General features: G+C 40.7%; 1 protein-coding gene across 1 annotated transcript in view; it reads left to right on the top strand.

The window, feature by feature from the left end:
• snd1 (staphylococcal nuclease and tudor domain containing 1) overlaps nt 1-14,125 on the top strand; it is a 284,136-nt gene that overhangs the window by 256,102 nt on the left and 13,909 nt on the right. The window contains exon 22 of the mRNA XM_041780449.1: nt 2,656-2,859. Coding sequence (XP_041636383.1) covers nt 2,656-2,859 — 204 coding nt within the window. The remainder of the gene's footprint in view (nt 1-2,655; nt 2,860-14,125) is intronic.

Here is a 14,125-nt window from a genome sequence, read left to right as displayed (position 1 = left end):
TTTGTGCAAATAAATAATTTGTATGAATGCATAGTAAAAGGTAATTGCATTGCATGAAATTGTTCCCAGAAAGAGCTATAATGGAGCTTTATAAAAGCAGATCTATAAAAAGCTTTTGTACTTGAACAAAACCCCGCTGCAAGTCCAATCATATTGATTTAAAAGAAGTAAAGTATAATTTCTATTGTCTGTTTTTAGCACGTTGAAGCTGGTCTGCTGTGCACATATGGTGGCCAAGAGGGGGGTCACTAGAAGTCTCTCATTAATCTTGTATTGCCCCCTCACCAGTGTCAAAGTATTCTTGTTCTGTAATCTTTTCTTCCTGTTTCTTTCTCTCTCCTCCTGTCAGTGCTGTCTCGCCCTCTCTTTCTCCAACCCCCCACCCTCTCTCTCTCTCTCTTTCTCTCTCGCCCTGAGCTCCCCTGCAGCGCCTGTGACAAGTTGACCACGGGGAGAGCGGGGGACAAAATAGGCCCCTTAGTTTTGTGCCTTGAACAAGCTTTCCCTGCCCACACATGCTCACAAATACACACTCACACAACATACACGCACATACCCAAGGGCGGCTAGCTCGAAGGGGGTTGCCATGGAGACAAGACCAGGGCGAGAAAGAAGGGAAGCGGAGAGATGGATGGTGTAGGGGAGGGATGGATGATAGCCAGGGACTGATTTTTTTTTTTTTTAAGTGTCTTCCTGCCTCTGAAGATGCAGTTCCTTGTTTGTGTCGGAGGTCAGGATTACACGCAGCCTCCGCCATGTGTTCAATCAAACCCCGGCCTTTCACATTCAAGGAGGAGAGGAAGAATAGAGTGTGAGGTAGCTAAGTGAAGAAAAGATAAGAAAGTGAAGGGCAAGGAGGAGGAGGCTGGGTTAGAGTCGGTATGTAAGATGTTTCAGCCACGTGAAAATGTCAAACTGCTCAAGTAGATGATTGCTGTGTTACACGACAAAAGAATCACATTGAGGGATCACTCTGATCAACTGATGTGAGCTTGTGTCTAAAACTGTTTTCCTACTGACCAAATGTTGATGGAAACACATTTCTACCTCTTAATAAATAACAAATATGAACAAAAGTCAAAATTAAAATAAAGATTCAAAATGATGAGATAAAAAGTTTGACTATAAGATAAAAACACAGTATTATGAGAAATCAAGATAAAAAGTCAGATTTATGAGATATCAGTCGACATTAAGAGATGTAGAGTTGAAATCATGAAATAAGATGTTAAAAATATGAAAAGTAAAACATGAAAATAAAACATGCAACTATAAAGGTAAAAATACAGAATTTTGAGATGAAACGTTGAAATTAGGATACATTGAAATTAGGGTTAAAAGACAAAATCTTGATACAACAATTTGGAATTATGAGATTAAAAATCAGAGTTATGAGAAAAAGTTGAAATTTGGGATGGATAGTCGGGATTATAAGATAAAGTAAATCAAAAACATGAAATGAAAAAATCAAAATTATGATAAAAGTCAGAATTATGAGATCAAAAGTGTTATCGAGATTAAAAAAAAGTTGATTTACGAGATATCAATTAACATTTGAAGATAGAGTAGAAATTTTGAAATAAAATGTTGAAAATATGACAAAGTAAACCATGATAAAAAAGTTGTACTTATAAAGGTAAAAATCCATAATAATGAGGTAGAAAGTTTAAATGAGGATAAATTGAAATCAGGGTAAAAGACACAATCTTGATACAACAAATTGGAATTGTGAAATTAAGAATTAAAATTATAAGATGAAAAATTCTAATTATGAGATAAAAAGTTGAAAGTCAGGATGGAAGTCAGTTTTATGAAATTAAATGTTGAAAGTATGGCATAAAATGTCAAATAATGCGATAAAAAGAGGATTGAGATAAAAGTTAAACTTTAGATAAAAAGTCAAAATCTTGAGATATAAAGTTGAAATAAGTTAAAAAGTTGAAATTATGACAGTCAGAGTTATGATATAAAAGTTTGAACTATGAGAAAAACGTTGAAATTATGAGAAAAAGTAAAAATATAAGACAAACTTGATGTATTAATCTTTGTTGGTTTTCTCTGGGTTTGTGGTGTTATTTTTGATTTTATCCACCTCCCCCTTACCTTAAACCTAACCTTTTGGGTTCAGGTGCCTAACCCTAACTTCTCTGGGTTCTCCTTAGTTTGTGGTGTGTTAAATTAGTTTATCCCCCTCAGTAAATTTTGGATTTTTATTCATGAAATTCTTCTGTTGTGAAAAATCGCCACGTACCTTGACCTTGACAGTGAGTGGAAAATATACATCATTTAGTACCCCATTCAGGTTCTTGCTTGGGTAATGTACATCACTTCCCATCCGATCGTAGAGGTCGCCCCATTGTAGAGGTCTGCAACAGATGAGCCCAAAATGCCACACCATAGAGGCCTGCAGCCAGATCCTCCTGTGACAGAATGTCCTCAAGTCTGACCCAGTTTCAGGCTGCTGACCTAACCCTGACTCTTAGAATCTAACCTCTAATGAACGTTGAGTTAAATTTTAAAAATGTTGCGTTATTTGTCTAACCACATTGTGATATGCTTTTTTATGTGAGTGATTGTATTGCGATGATTAATGGGCTCATGATAACACCCCCCCTTCACCTCCTCTTACCTCTCTCCCAATCCTCTCCTTCTCAGGAGGATGCTCGTGCAGACGTGGTGGACTGCATCGTACGGGACATCCAGAACAGCCAGTGCCTGTTGAACGTAGAGTACTCAGGTGCCACCTGCCCTCACGTCACAATACAGTTTGGAGATACCAAGGATGACGTGGGTCTGGGCCTGGTCAAGGAGGGATTGGTCATGGTGGACGTGCGCAAGGAGAAGCACCTGCAGAAGATGGTGAGTGAAGAGCTTGGGAAGCTAAATTTTGAGGCCTGGTATAGAGTTTATCTAACAGGAGTGTTTCTTGTGACCACTTCCTGTGTACTTAAGGTGAACTTTAGTCTCTCCTCTGCTGTAGAACAGTAATGGCTAATTTTATCTTCTTATACTGGGCTATAACACCTAAACCAGAAATCTACCATCAGAAAGTGATGCTGAAAGTTTTGGGGTTTTTTTTTTTGTTTTTTTTTTGTTTGTTTTTTTTCTGAGGAGAATATGGAAACTATTCTTGACTTTTTGCCAGCTGCATTAAAGAAAGGTTAGACGTTTTCCTGTGTCAAAACAATTCTATATATAATTTTATTTCAGGTCAGTTTGAGTCATTTTAGGTACATTTTTGATTGATTTCCCAGCCCACTCTGGCTCTTTGTGCTTGAGCCAATAAATAAGTGTATCTATCTTCCAAACATTATCTATTTCCACCTTCCTATTTATATTTCAGTAGTTCATGTGGTTCACCATGGATCAATATTTTTGCCAAACATTATAAATAGACAATGGCATCAATTGATCAGGTAGCAAGTGCTTTTTCACTTGAAGCTCACAGTAAATGTTGAGCATTGTGACTGGCAAACAGGCCCCTAGTGTATCACTGGATGTTAAAAGGTCCGTGCTGTCTATGGCTTTCTGACAGTCCAATAATTACCAGCTTTTAATGCTAGCATGCATCTACCCACTCATTTCCTCCACAGTTTGTCATGTATGGATTATTTTTTGATAAATGACAGCCAGTATTGCCTGTAGGTTTGGTAATTTGAACATTGGTGAGACATGAAACCTCTCCTCACTTGTCAGTCTGCAGCCGTACAACATATACTTAAACAGCTCTACAATTTGCCTCAAATGGCGGCCATTTTGTCAAACCGAGAAGTGTTGCTCATTTACTTTCCCCTCATTATGGTAATTCTCCCTGCAGACTCAAAGCCGCTCTGTACATGAAAGATAAAGAAAAATGGAGGGTATTTATTCCTGCTGCAATTACCGCTTCCACACCACACAGATATTAGTCACTCGGCCATTTATTTAAGAATTCAAGCACACAAAGGAATGAGCAATATGACCACAAGCTCAGAGCCGTTCGTAAACGTAATGAAATGAACAAAGTAGAGGCTGGTGGGAGGCCAGAGTTTGTATTGACAGTCCTTTGAACAATTCATTCACACACATGGAAGCTCATTTTTGTACACGCTAAAGAGCAGCGATAAAAGCACTTCCCGCTTCCCAGTAAGTCAATAAAGCTCTGTGCATCATTGTAAGAGTGCTTTGACCTTTGACCGCCAAAGAGTAGCAAAAGACCATAATGCAGTCTCTGGGTAATGGACCCTATAGACCATGGACAGTGATTAAACCCTTCTCGCTGTACAAGTAATAGCCTTATAGACTGCACAGATTTAGGTTTTGTTGGATCAAATGGTTTCTCTTTCGTATTCAACAGCTGGGTCTCTCCAGCATTTTGCTTTTGCCTAGTCGGCTACAGACATGTATTTTGATCTCAAGAAAGCTTAAAAAGCTGCGAGTGTTGCCAATGTGCTTACAAGTGTGTTAAAGTAAGCTGTGCAGCGTTTCAGGCTGATAATTCCTCACATCAAGTCTGTTTCCACACTCAAAGCAGAACAAGATGAAGACACTTTTCAGACCCCCAAATGGAGTGAATTCATGGAAAGTATCAACCTGTTTTTGCTGTGTAATATGCTGCACTGACCATCTAGAAAAAGATGGAAAGATGATGTAAAGCACTTAAAATTGACTGGACCAACGTTGCTGAGATAGTTCAATTTGTGTTTTATATTAACATAATTATTATAAACTCTCTGAACTTATGTGATATTTTAGTGTTTTTGAGGTGTAGTTGTATGAGGCCATCATGGTGCATCCTTTAAGGAGAGACCTGACCTAGAACCTACCTGGAAGCCAGGCTGTACAGCTATACAGATGAGGTTGTTAGATTTAAGTTATTTTGTTTAAGTTAAGAAAAAATAGTCAAACATCTTTGGGATATCTCATGTCTGCTATATATCGAACCACTCTTTTTAGCACTGCTTTTTCATTAAAGCATAAGCAAACGTTCTTGTCTGTATAGTAGTATAGCCTAGTTTCCATACAGCTATCAAGTCATTTTGATACTTCAGCAAGCTTTGCACACCTGGATTGGTGAAATTTCTGCCATTCTTCTTTGCAAATCCTCTCAAGCTCAATCAGGCTGGATGGAGATCTCCATTTTCAGGTCTCTCCAGAGATAGTCAGGGCTCTGCCTGGGCCACTTTAGGACATTCAACCACTCCCTTGTTGTCTTGGCTGTGTACTTAGGGGTCATTGTCATGCTGGAAGGTGAACCTTTGACCAGGTCTGAGGTCCTGAGTGCTGCAAAACAAGTCTTCATTGAGGATATCTCTGGACTTTGCTCCTTTTAGCTTTCCTTCAGCACTTAACAGTCTCCCTGTCCCTGCTGCTGAGAAACACCCCCACAGGATGATGCTGCCACCACCATGCTTCACTGGTGGGATGGTATTTGGCAAGTAATTAGCAGTGCCTTGTTTTCTCCTAACATAGCATTTAGAATTGAGGGCAAATAGTTCAGTCTTGGTTTCATCATACCAGAAAATATTGTTTCCTCACAGTCTCAGAGTCCTTCAGCTGTTTTTTTTTGTTTTTGTTTGTTTGTTTCTTTGTTTTTTTGCAAACTCCAAGTGGGCTTTCATGTGGAGGAGAGGCTTCCATTCAGCCACTCTGCCATAAAGTCCAGATCAGTGGCATCACAACCCAGAATGTACTGCACAAAAATGGCAGGCTGTAGGTGAATCTATTTTCTAATTTACTCAAATAAACAGTAAAAACCTCACATGTTAATTTGAATAAAGTCAACATGTCTTCACTTGCAGGGTTCCTTTTAAAGGGGCAGCACTAACAGGCATCTTCTATGGCCAATTATATTGAATCAAACATCGCTTCAAAAAATCCAGAACTATGACTTTAATGTATTGGAGCTAAAGCAATAAAATTGACTGCTTGGTATCAATTTGCCTATAGTCTGAAAATGATCCTGCTACCATGCTGACATGCGATTACATGTCTCAGACATTTTTCATGCTGGAACTCATTATTCTCCCATCACTGCTTTTCAAACTTGAGGATTTTCTGCTGTTCTTTGTCTTCATAATTGAATCTTTTGTGTCCTGGACTTTCAGACAGACAAAACGAAACATGCCACAAAGTCACCTTGGACACTCAGAAATGACAATGAACATTTTTACTAATTTGGCAAAGCAATTAATAGCAAGCAACTAGGGATAAAAAAAAGCTTAATTGAATATTGTCACTTTTAATGGACTTGAATTTAAACTCTTATTGCCAATCAAAACTGATTTGATTGTTTCTCTGTCACTTTTCTGTATTTGATGTGTTTTGGAGTCGTGTTCTGCTTTGGACGGAGAATTTACAGTCCAATCTGTTCTTTTTCTTTTTTATTTGTTGACCTAGAGTCATTTGTTTGCAAGGCACATATCTGGCTCAAAGATTCATGAGCAGCCCCTGCAGCTGCTGCTGGTGTGACAACAGAAAATGTTATCTTGCTGGGGCAGCAAAGCCAAAAACTCTTCGAAGATACAACCTTTTGTTGACCTCTGGATCTGTGCCCTCTATTCTTCTCTTTTATAGAAAGTTCCCCTTGAGCTTTTGATAGCGTGGTATCCAGTCCAGCTCTTTCTCTCCTCTCTCACTCATCCAGACTATCAGCCTTCCTGTAAAAGTGACTTTTTGTCCCTACTATCTCCTCCATTTTAGCTCCATTCTTTATTCATTATCCATTCCAGGGGATTGGAACATGTTCATTGTAATCTGTACTCTGCTGCTAAGCATTGCATAACAGATGGGCTGTAATGTTCACTGGCACTTGAGCGCCTATCAATAGTGAGTCATAAGTGCACTGAAGGTTAACACCAGTCTTTGAGGATGGCATTGTCCCAAGAGACGCAAAGCAGCGAGGGATATTCGTCCATTTGGGGGTTTTATCTCTTCTTTCAAGTGCATAAGCCCTACATTCTCTGATGCCCAGTATGCACACCATATGGATGCCTATGCTGCAGATATACAACAGTATGGCGAAGGATAAACAGCTACTGTGGAAGTGTATACAAAAAGATGATCATATGGGTGCCGGCTGCTGGTTCCTGATTGGTGGAAAGTTGATTACGGGCAGGAAAGGAGGAAGTAGGTGGGTGGAAGCACAGTAAGCCACATTATGATTGATATGATGTACTTAGTGAGGGGAAACAGGGTGACCCGGAGGTGAGAATGGATGATAAAGCACAGGATTAAAGTATGACTGCTCTTTTGTCCTACATTATGGAATGACCCAAAAACTCTAAATCAGAGCACCCGTATACATTTCATATTGTTTTGTATCCTTTACACTGTATACGGTGACAATCAAGCAGATTTAATGTCATAGTATAAGCTTAATCTGTCATACATCTGGCAGTTGGTCGCCACGTGTTATTTATGAGGATTAGATTATCATCAGAGGGTGATATTATTGTTTCATAACCTGCACAGTGAAGGAAACGGAAAGAGCATTATGTGCTATACAATTTTTATGTGGCGGTAACTGTGCCATACAGTTTTCCCTCCCATTCTGCACCGTATTGTTTCTTAAAGATAGATCTCTCTGGTCTCCCACATCATAATACCCATCTCTTTCTGCTCTTCCTGTGTGTTTGCCACTACTCAGGCATTTCAAATTCAGATTTAGAGCCTGAGATTCCTGCTGAAATCAATTTGCAAACAAATATGAGGGAATTGGTATGTTTTCTAAGGCACAGGCCTGCTGTGTTCTCTAGATGGTCAGGTACAATTGGCTAAATTCTGTCATCATCCAAGGATCATAAATTAGCTGTTTCCAGGGTTCAACAATTGCATGTGCAGTAGATGGCAAGATAAGAGTGGAGTCAACCATGTCATTAGATCTGATTGCTACTATGCTCGCTGCTGTTCTTGAGAATGTGTGTCTTTATTTCGTTCTATAATCTAGCAAATATGTGAATAAGAGAGCATTGATTTTCTCCATCACAAAAAATGAGAATGAAAGTAAGTTTATAGTTTAATCAATACATGCAACCAGGCAGAGAGGATAACTGATACAAATAGAAGGAGAAACTTTATTACACAAATATCACTTTTAATTTAAGTATAGTTACACTGAAGTGTTATCACTTCAGATGTAAACAGCTGAAGAGTCACATTTTAAGGACCTTCCTTTATAAAATTCTATCTTTCTCATGCTCTTTCAGTTGTACTTCTTCTCCTTCAGATTATATTTATTTCTTGTCGTTTACTGTTCTTAACATGGATCACATTTCTGATGTACACCCTCCACTGTAACCTTGCAAACCAGATGGATACGCCCATTTCCTTATTTTTCACTGGCAATCCATCTTGCAAAGCTCCCGTCTGAACTGTTTGGGCCCTGTTAGAAAGTGACAGGACCAATCAGTGACGAGGGGCAGTACTTTCAGGCGCAGCAGAGTCATGACGTTAACAAGCAGCAGCAGGAGCTGGTGCAGTTATGGAGGAAGAGATTAGCGTGGATGCTGCTAATGCGCCAGTTTTGTCAGAACTTGACAACATTTCTTTGTTAAAAGAAGAACAAAGAACAGCAGTGAGTTGTTTTCTTTTTAAAAACGACTAAAGTCGAGTACTTACATGTCTATAGTCGCCATGTTTCGCGTTATTCCTCGGAAGCTGCGCACGCACAGCTCGATAGCGGCTACGTCACATATTTTGTTACTCTTATTGGCCCGTAGAGATGTGATAGGCAGAATGTTCACCCGATCACACTCTGAGTTTTTTTCAAATCCTCTGCCTTTTCTCAAACATTTCCTATTGAAGCTTTCCCAAATGGATGTGTGAAACAAATCCATCTGGTGTGTCAGGTTACCTCCACTGTGTTTTAACAAATTTTATCTCAGCTCAGTTTTTTGTGTCCTTATTTGGAATCATTTTGCAAATTCTGCTTTTTGACTTGTCAGTTGAAACATTTCATCCTTTTTAAAGCAACATTACATAACTTTGCCATCTTTAGTTTCAATGTTGATCAAACAGTGCAATAACTTTCAACACGGAGAACAACGTCTTCCTCTTAACCACAGAGTGTGCCTACTTCAGTGTTGACTTTGACAGCTTTTTAATTTAAGTCTTAAAGGTCACATGTTATACCATTCTAAGACAAGTTTATATTGGTCTCAGAGGTCCCCAAAACATGCCTGTGAAGTTTGTTGCTGAAAAAACACTCCAGTATTGTATGTTTGTGCATGTCTAAAAACCCCTCTGTTTCAGCCCTGCTCAGAACAAGCTGTTTTTTTTGTGTCTGCAGCTTTAGATGTTCATGGGCTGTCTAACTCCGCCCCTCCTAGGAAATGAATGTGACTTAATGGATGTGGCTCTTCTGATCAGAACATGAGGGCAGAACTTTCCCCCAAGCTGGGAGGGCCAACTGAACCTGGGGGCAGAGCTAACTCCCCACATTTAATACCATTAACGTAAAGGGCAAGAATAAAACCTTGATATGATATGTAGGCCATATCCCCCAGGTCTACCATAAACCCATATTGTTGTGTACGCATATTTGATAAATGAGATTCTTATGAATGTCTTATTTGGCTATGCCACCCTCTGTTTGTCAACATGTTAATGTTTCTGAGATGCTAACATGTCAGGTAATGGCAGTATTCGAGTTTTGCGACACTGCAGTTACACTCGGAGACCTTCAGTGGGTGCTAAAGCACGATATTTTAATTTCTACTATTGTTGCTTTAAAATGTGTTCAAGTTCTGATAAATCTTGGAATTTTGGCTACTTAATGTGAAATATACCTTCCAAAGTTGAGCTGTATACAGATGTGCAGCACACTATGTACAAGTGCTTCTTCTCTGGCTCTATATTTTGAGCGCTCCTCTCCTCCTCTCCTGCTCTGACCTGAGACTCACACACTGACTTCATGCCTTCTCCACCTCAGGCACAGTACTAAACCATCCTTAAATTGTCCTGGCACCATCAACTATCCACTGCTAGCATGGCACGTTGCCACACTGACACACACTCCCTCACTAAAACACACGCTCTCTCTCTGTCTTTGGAGTCTTATTTCTTCCTCCTTTCTACAACATCACTCAGTTTTTTCCTCCTCCTCCTCTGCACTCTCCTCTTTATCACTCCTTCTTGTTTACTCACCTCTGTACTCTCCATTCCTCTTCCTCCTCCATCTCCACCTTCTGCACATCCCTCCCTCATCTCTCTACCGTACTTGTCATTATTACTTTTTCTCAGCTCTGATATTCCCTCACTCACAAACCCGTCCCTCACTTCTTTTTTTAACCTTTGCCGTTCCTGTTATCCACACTGAGTTTGAACACTCTATTTAGACGACAACAGGAGGTGACTCTTTCGCTTTTGCATGCTCTTAATTTGCATATTGTCTTTTAGTGATATGTCACGATGAACAATAATCCCCAGGAATTAAAGTGAAGAGGCACTCAGATCAGACCCGATGTTAGCCTCATAATGAGCTGTGATTTAAATTGCTGTTATCTTCAATTATTTAGAACTTGTATCAGCCGATTCTGCCCTGTGAACCCTCACTGGGTTGACAGTAATGCCTGTCTTTTATAATTCCAAGAGAAGGCACAAAGTAGAGACACACAAAATGAGAAAATGTGCTTTAAGGGTGATATTTAAAAGAGACAATGAACAAAGTAGCTTCTTGACAGATAATTCGATCCACTAGAAATGTTTCTTTCTACCTGATTGGTTACACAAGTTCTAAGCACCCACAGCAGCTACCTTTTGACCACAAAGTCTTTTCCTTTTTTGTGGCAGATGTAGCTGAAATGAGTCTGTCATGACAGCTCAATTGGAAGATGGCTGTGTGGTTAGAAGCACTATCTTTTGTGCTCGGCTGCCTCTAAACAGTGTTTTCTGTCAGCGGCTGCTGAACGACATGACTGATTCGAGCTCTGGCAGGCCACCGGGGTGCTCAGCATCTCGCCCAGTCACCTCCACTAACTGACGGCGGTGCTAGCCCCCCAAAGTGCATTAGAGGTACAAGCTAATAATCTCCTGTTTGCTAATTACAAGTCAATTACAAACACGGAAGACTCTGTCACTTCATCGCCAGCACAATTATTATCAATCACCAACAGGGACGTGTCCTGCTGTATCGACCAGGGCAGACTTTCCATTCTGCTAAAGAGGCGCAGAAGCACCTTAGACTAATGTTTGTAAAGACATGCTTAAGATCTTTATCAAAAAGTTTCAGCGTGTGTCAGCAGAAGGCTCACTCCAGGAAAACAGCTGTGAGGTGGCTCCCTAAGAGCTGCAGATGAGAGCCCTGGAATCTTTAATTACCCAGTAGCCCTGTGGGAAATGTGGTTTTATATTTTAGTTTTGCCTTTCATCCTCTCTATTGTTGCTGAGTTTACTCTGAGGCCTTGCTTTTCAAGTAGTAGCTTTGAGGGGCCAGAAGTGCAGTCCTTAAGTGCTGCCTCACATGAGATGCAGGTGAGGTTTTTTAAATTAATTTCTTTGCATACACTGCCTCATGGGTAGCGTAGTTTTCTTCCAGCTTGCAATTAGAGTCCTCTGTGTGGTTGAAAGCGCAGCGGTTTCACTGCTCTGTAATCGTGTTAATGGGGGTTGAAGCTGCACATGAAGACGTAATGGTGTTCTTAGAAGTGTAGTCACACCTAGAGACGCTCTCTAGGAATCTATACAGGAGATCAGGAAGGAGGCTCACACATGCAGACATGCGCCTCCGGGGACAGCTTGTTCCATTTATCAAAGTGCAGTTGCACTGTTTGCTCCACACAGTCTATAGGAAGGTGGATCATGCGACGGAGACTGCTACTGCCATGTTGTAAAGGTTCTGGTTTGGACGCTGATGATGTGCCTCATGGGAGTTTCGGTGTTTCCATACAGTAGGATCTCTGTAACACAATGAGGCCTCATGGGCAAACAATGCTTTATGTTGTAGCTGGGGTTGTCATCGCTTACGAGTTGTCCTTGAGCAGAAAGGACAGACAAGAGAACATGTGTGGGAGGTCCCAATTGGTCCACCATGCACACTCAGTTTTAAGTATTCATCTGAAAGGGGTAAAGTGAAACGTACACAACAGGTCTTTTAAAAGAACACAATAATACCACTCAGACATGTCTCATTAAAGGACGTTTTAGTGCCAATTGCGACCACTTCAAAATCTCGCCAGGTGGCACAGGAAGTTGGCCACCACTCAGACATGTCTTATTAAAAGACACTGTACTGCCAGTGGTAACCATTTCAATATCTCGCCATGTGGCACAGGATGTTTGCTTAATGCTTAAATGAAACATCCGATATACTTCAAATTTCACATGTATGATCAGGGTCTTCCCCTTTACACATTTAAATGTTAATTACATGGTTTTGCTATAGCGCCCCCTACTGTAAGACAGCAGTAGCACCTCTTACATAATGTGTCTTTAAATTTTACATGCTAAATAGTCCGAGCTGATCATGTCTTCATAACAGCATCTTCCTTTGTCATACTGCCACCGACTGTTTAGGGTAAGTAACACCTCATACACTAAATGCACTGTGCTCATTTTTTAACTTAAAACCCTCCTGGGAGGATCTACATGGCCTGTTGCAGCACACTGCACAGGTTTAGGAAAACCGAACTTTTCCCACATTCCCGTGGTTGCAAAACACCCCATATCTTAAAGTGAGTTTAAAAACAGTTCAGATTGCATTGCTGTCTTCACCTTTATCACTGCCATTATTATTTTTTTTAATAATAAATTAATGCTGGTCTTTGTTATAATAAGGTATAGTCTTTATTATAATATTAATGAATAACTCTGGTCTATTATAGGCCACAGCAGAGTGTACAGTCTACACCTGCCCTCTTTGTTAAGCGTCTTGAGATAACTTTGTTTATAAATTTATCGATACAAACAAAGACTGACTAATAAAGCTGCTGGTAGCAGACAACAAAGCTTTCATATTTTTTCGTTTCTATCCTTCAGTGTTGATGTTCTACCCTCAAATGCTACGAGTTTAAAAACATACCTGAGTAAAAATTTCTACAAAAGCAGAACAAAGTAGGTGGCTTGCTGTTTGTGTGTCAGGGTGTAGTAAGTCAGCACCCTATGGTTCCTGACACGGTGCATCACTGTCTCCTCCCCAAACCTTCCTCACCGTGTCATCTTTAAACGACTTTTAGCCGAAACCAGACCACCACTCGACTGACTCCCAGGTCACTGCCCTCCCTGTTCAACCGCAACGTCTGTCACAGCCCATCAAGAACCCTCCACCTTGTCCTGAAAAAACCCCACAGGGTACGTACAGACAGATACACAGTCAGCCAGCTTCATGGCCGTGTTGCAGCATGACTGCTCCCCACCAACGGCTCAATACCTAATTTACAAGTAGAGTTAGAGATGCAGCTTTTTAATGGACATTTTCTGCTCCCCTCTGACACATATCCCCCCCCCCAACACTCTGAGGGACAGGAGCTGACTTACTATGTCCTAGCTAACACGCGCCACATCCCAAACGCCGCCCAGTCTTCTGCAGTAGTATACTAGGGGTGAGTGGAGGACAGCAAGGAAGGATGGAGGCTTTAGTCAAACAAACTTGAGTATGTTGACTTGTGTGAGATTAGGAAAAAGGCACTGAACTGAAAGAGAACAAAACTCTTCACTCAGCCTATAGAAAACTTACTGTTCGTGTGACGTATTTCTATGATACATTAGCTTTTACATAAGACTTGTTTTCTTTCCGCTGCCCCTGGGAGAGCGCTGAAGAATGTTCTCTGTGATATCTGTTGTTAGGTCTTGCATTTGTTGTGTGTTTGTGTGCATGTTTTTCCATGTGTGTGTCCTTAACTCCATGAACCCATGCTGGTGGGCTTGTCAGGCCACGTTCCTGCCAAAGCGCCTGATCTTCTCCGACAGCCACGCTGGGGGGGAGCGGCGTGCGACATGGCAGTTTACCTCGGTTAGGGACAATGACACTCACACATGATGTACATATAAGGCTTTTTTCTTCAGAACAGATGTCCATGAAATATGTGGAGGGTTTTTTTCTGAAGGAGCAGTCTCCTGTAAAGTGATTTAAACTCAGACCGTTGTCCACGTGAGTCCACAAGTTTATATCTGCAGAGAGCTGACAGTGACTGCTGCAATAAAGACGGTT

Source organism: Cheilinus undulatus, linkage group 23, assembly GCF_018320785.1.
Source record: "Cheilinus undulatus linkage group 23, ASM1832078v1, whole genome shotgun sequence".
NCBI lineage: Eukaryota > Metazoa > Chordata > Actinopteri > Labriformes > Labridae > Cheilinus > Cheilinus undulatus.
This window is presented reverse-complemented; position numbering and strand designations above follow the sequence as displayed.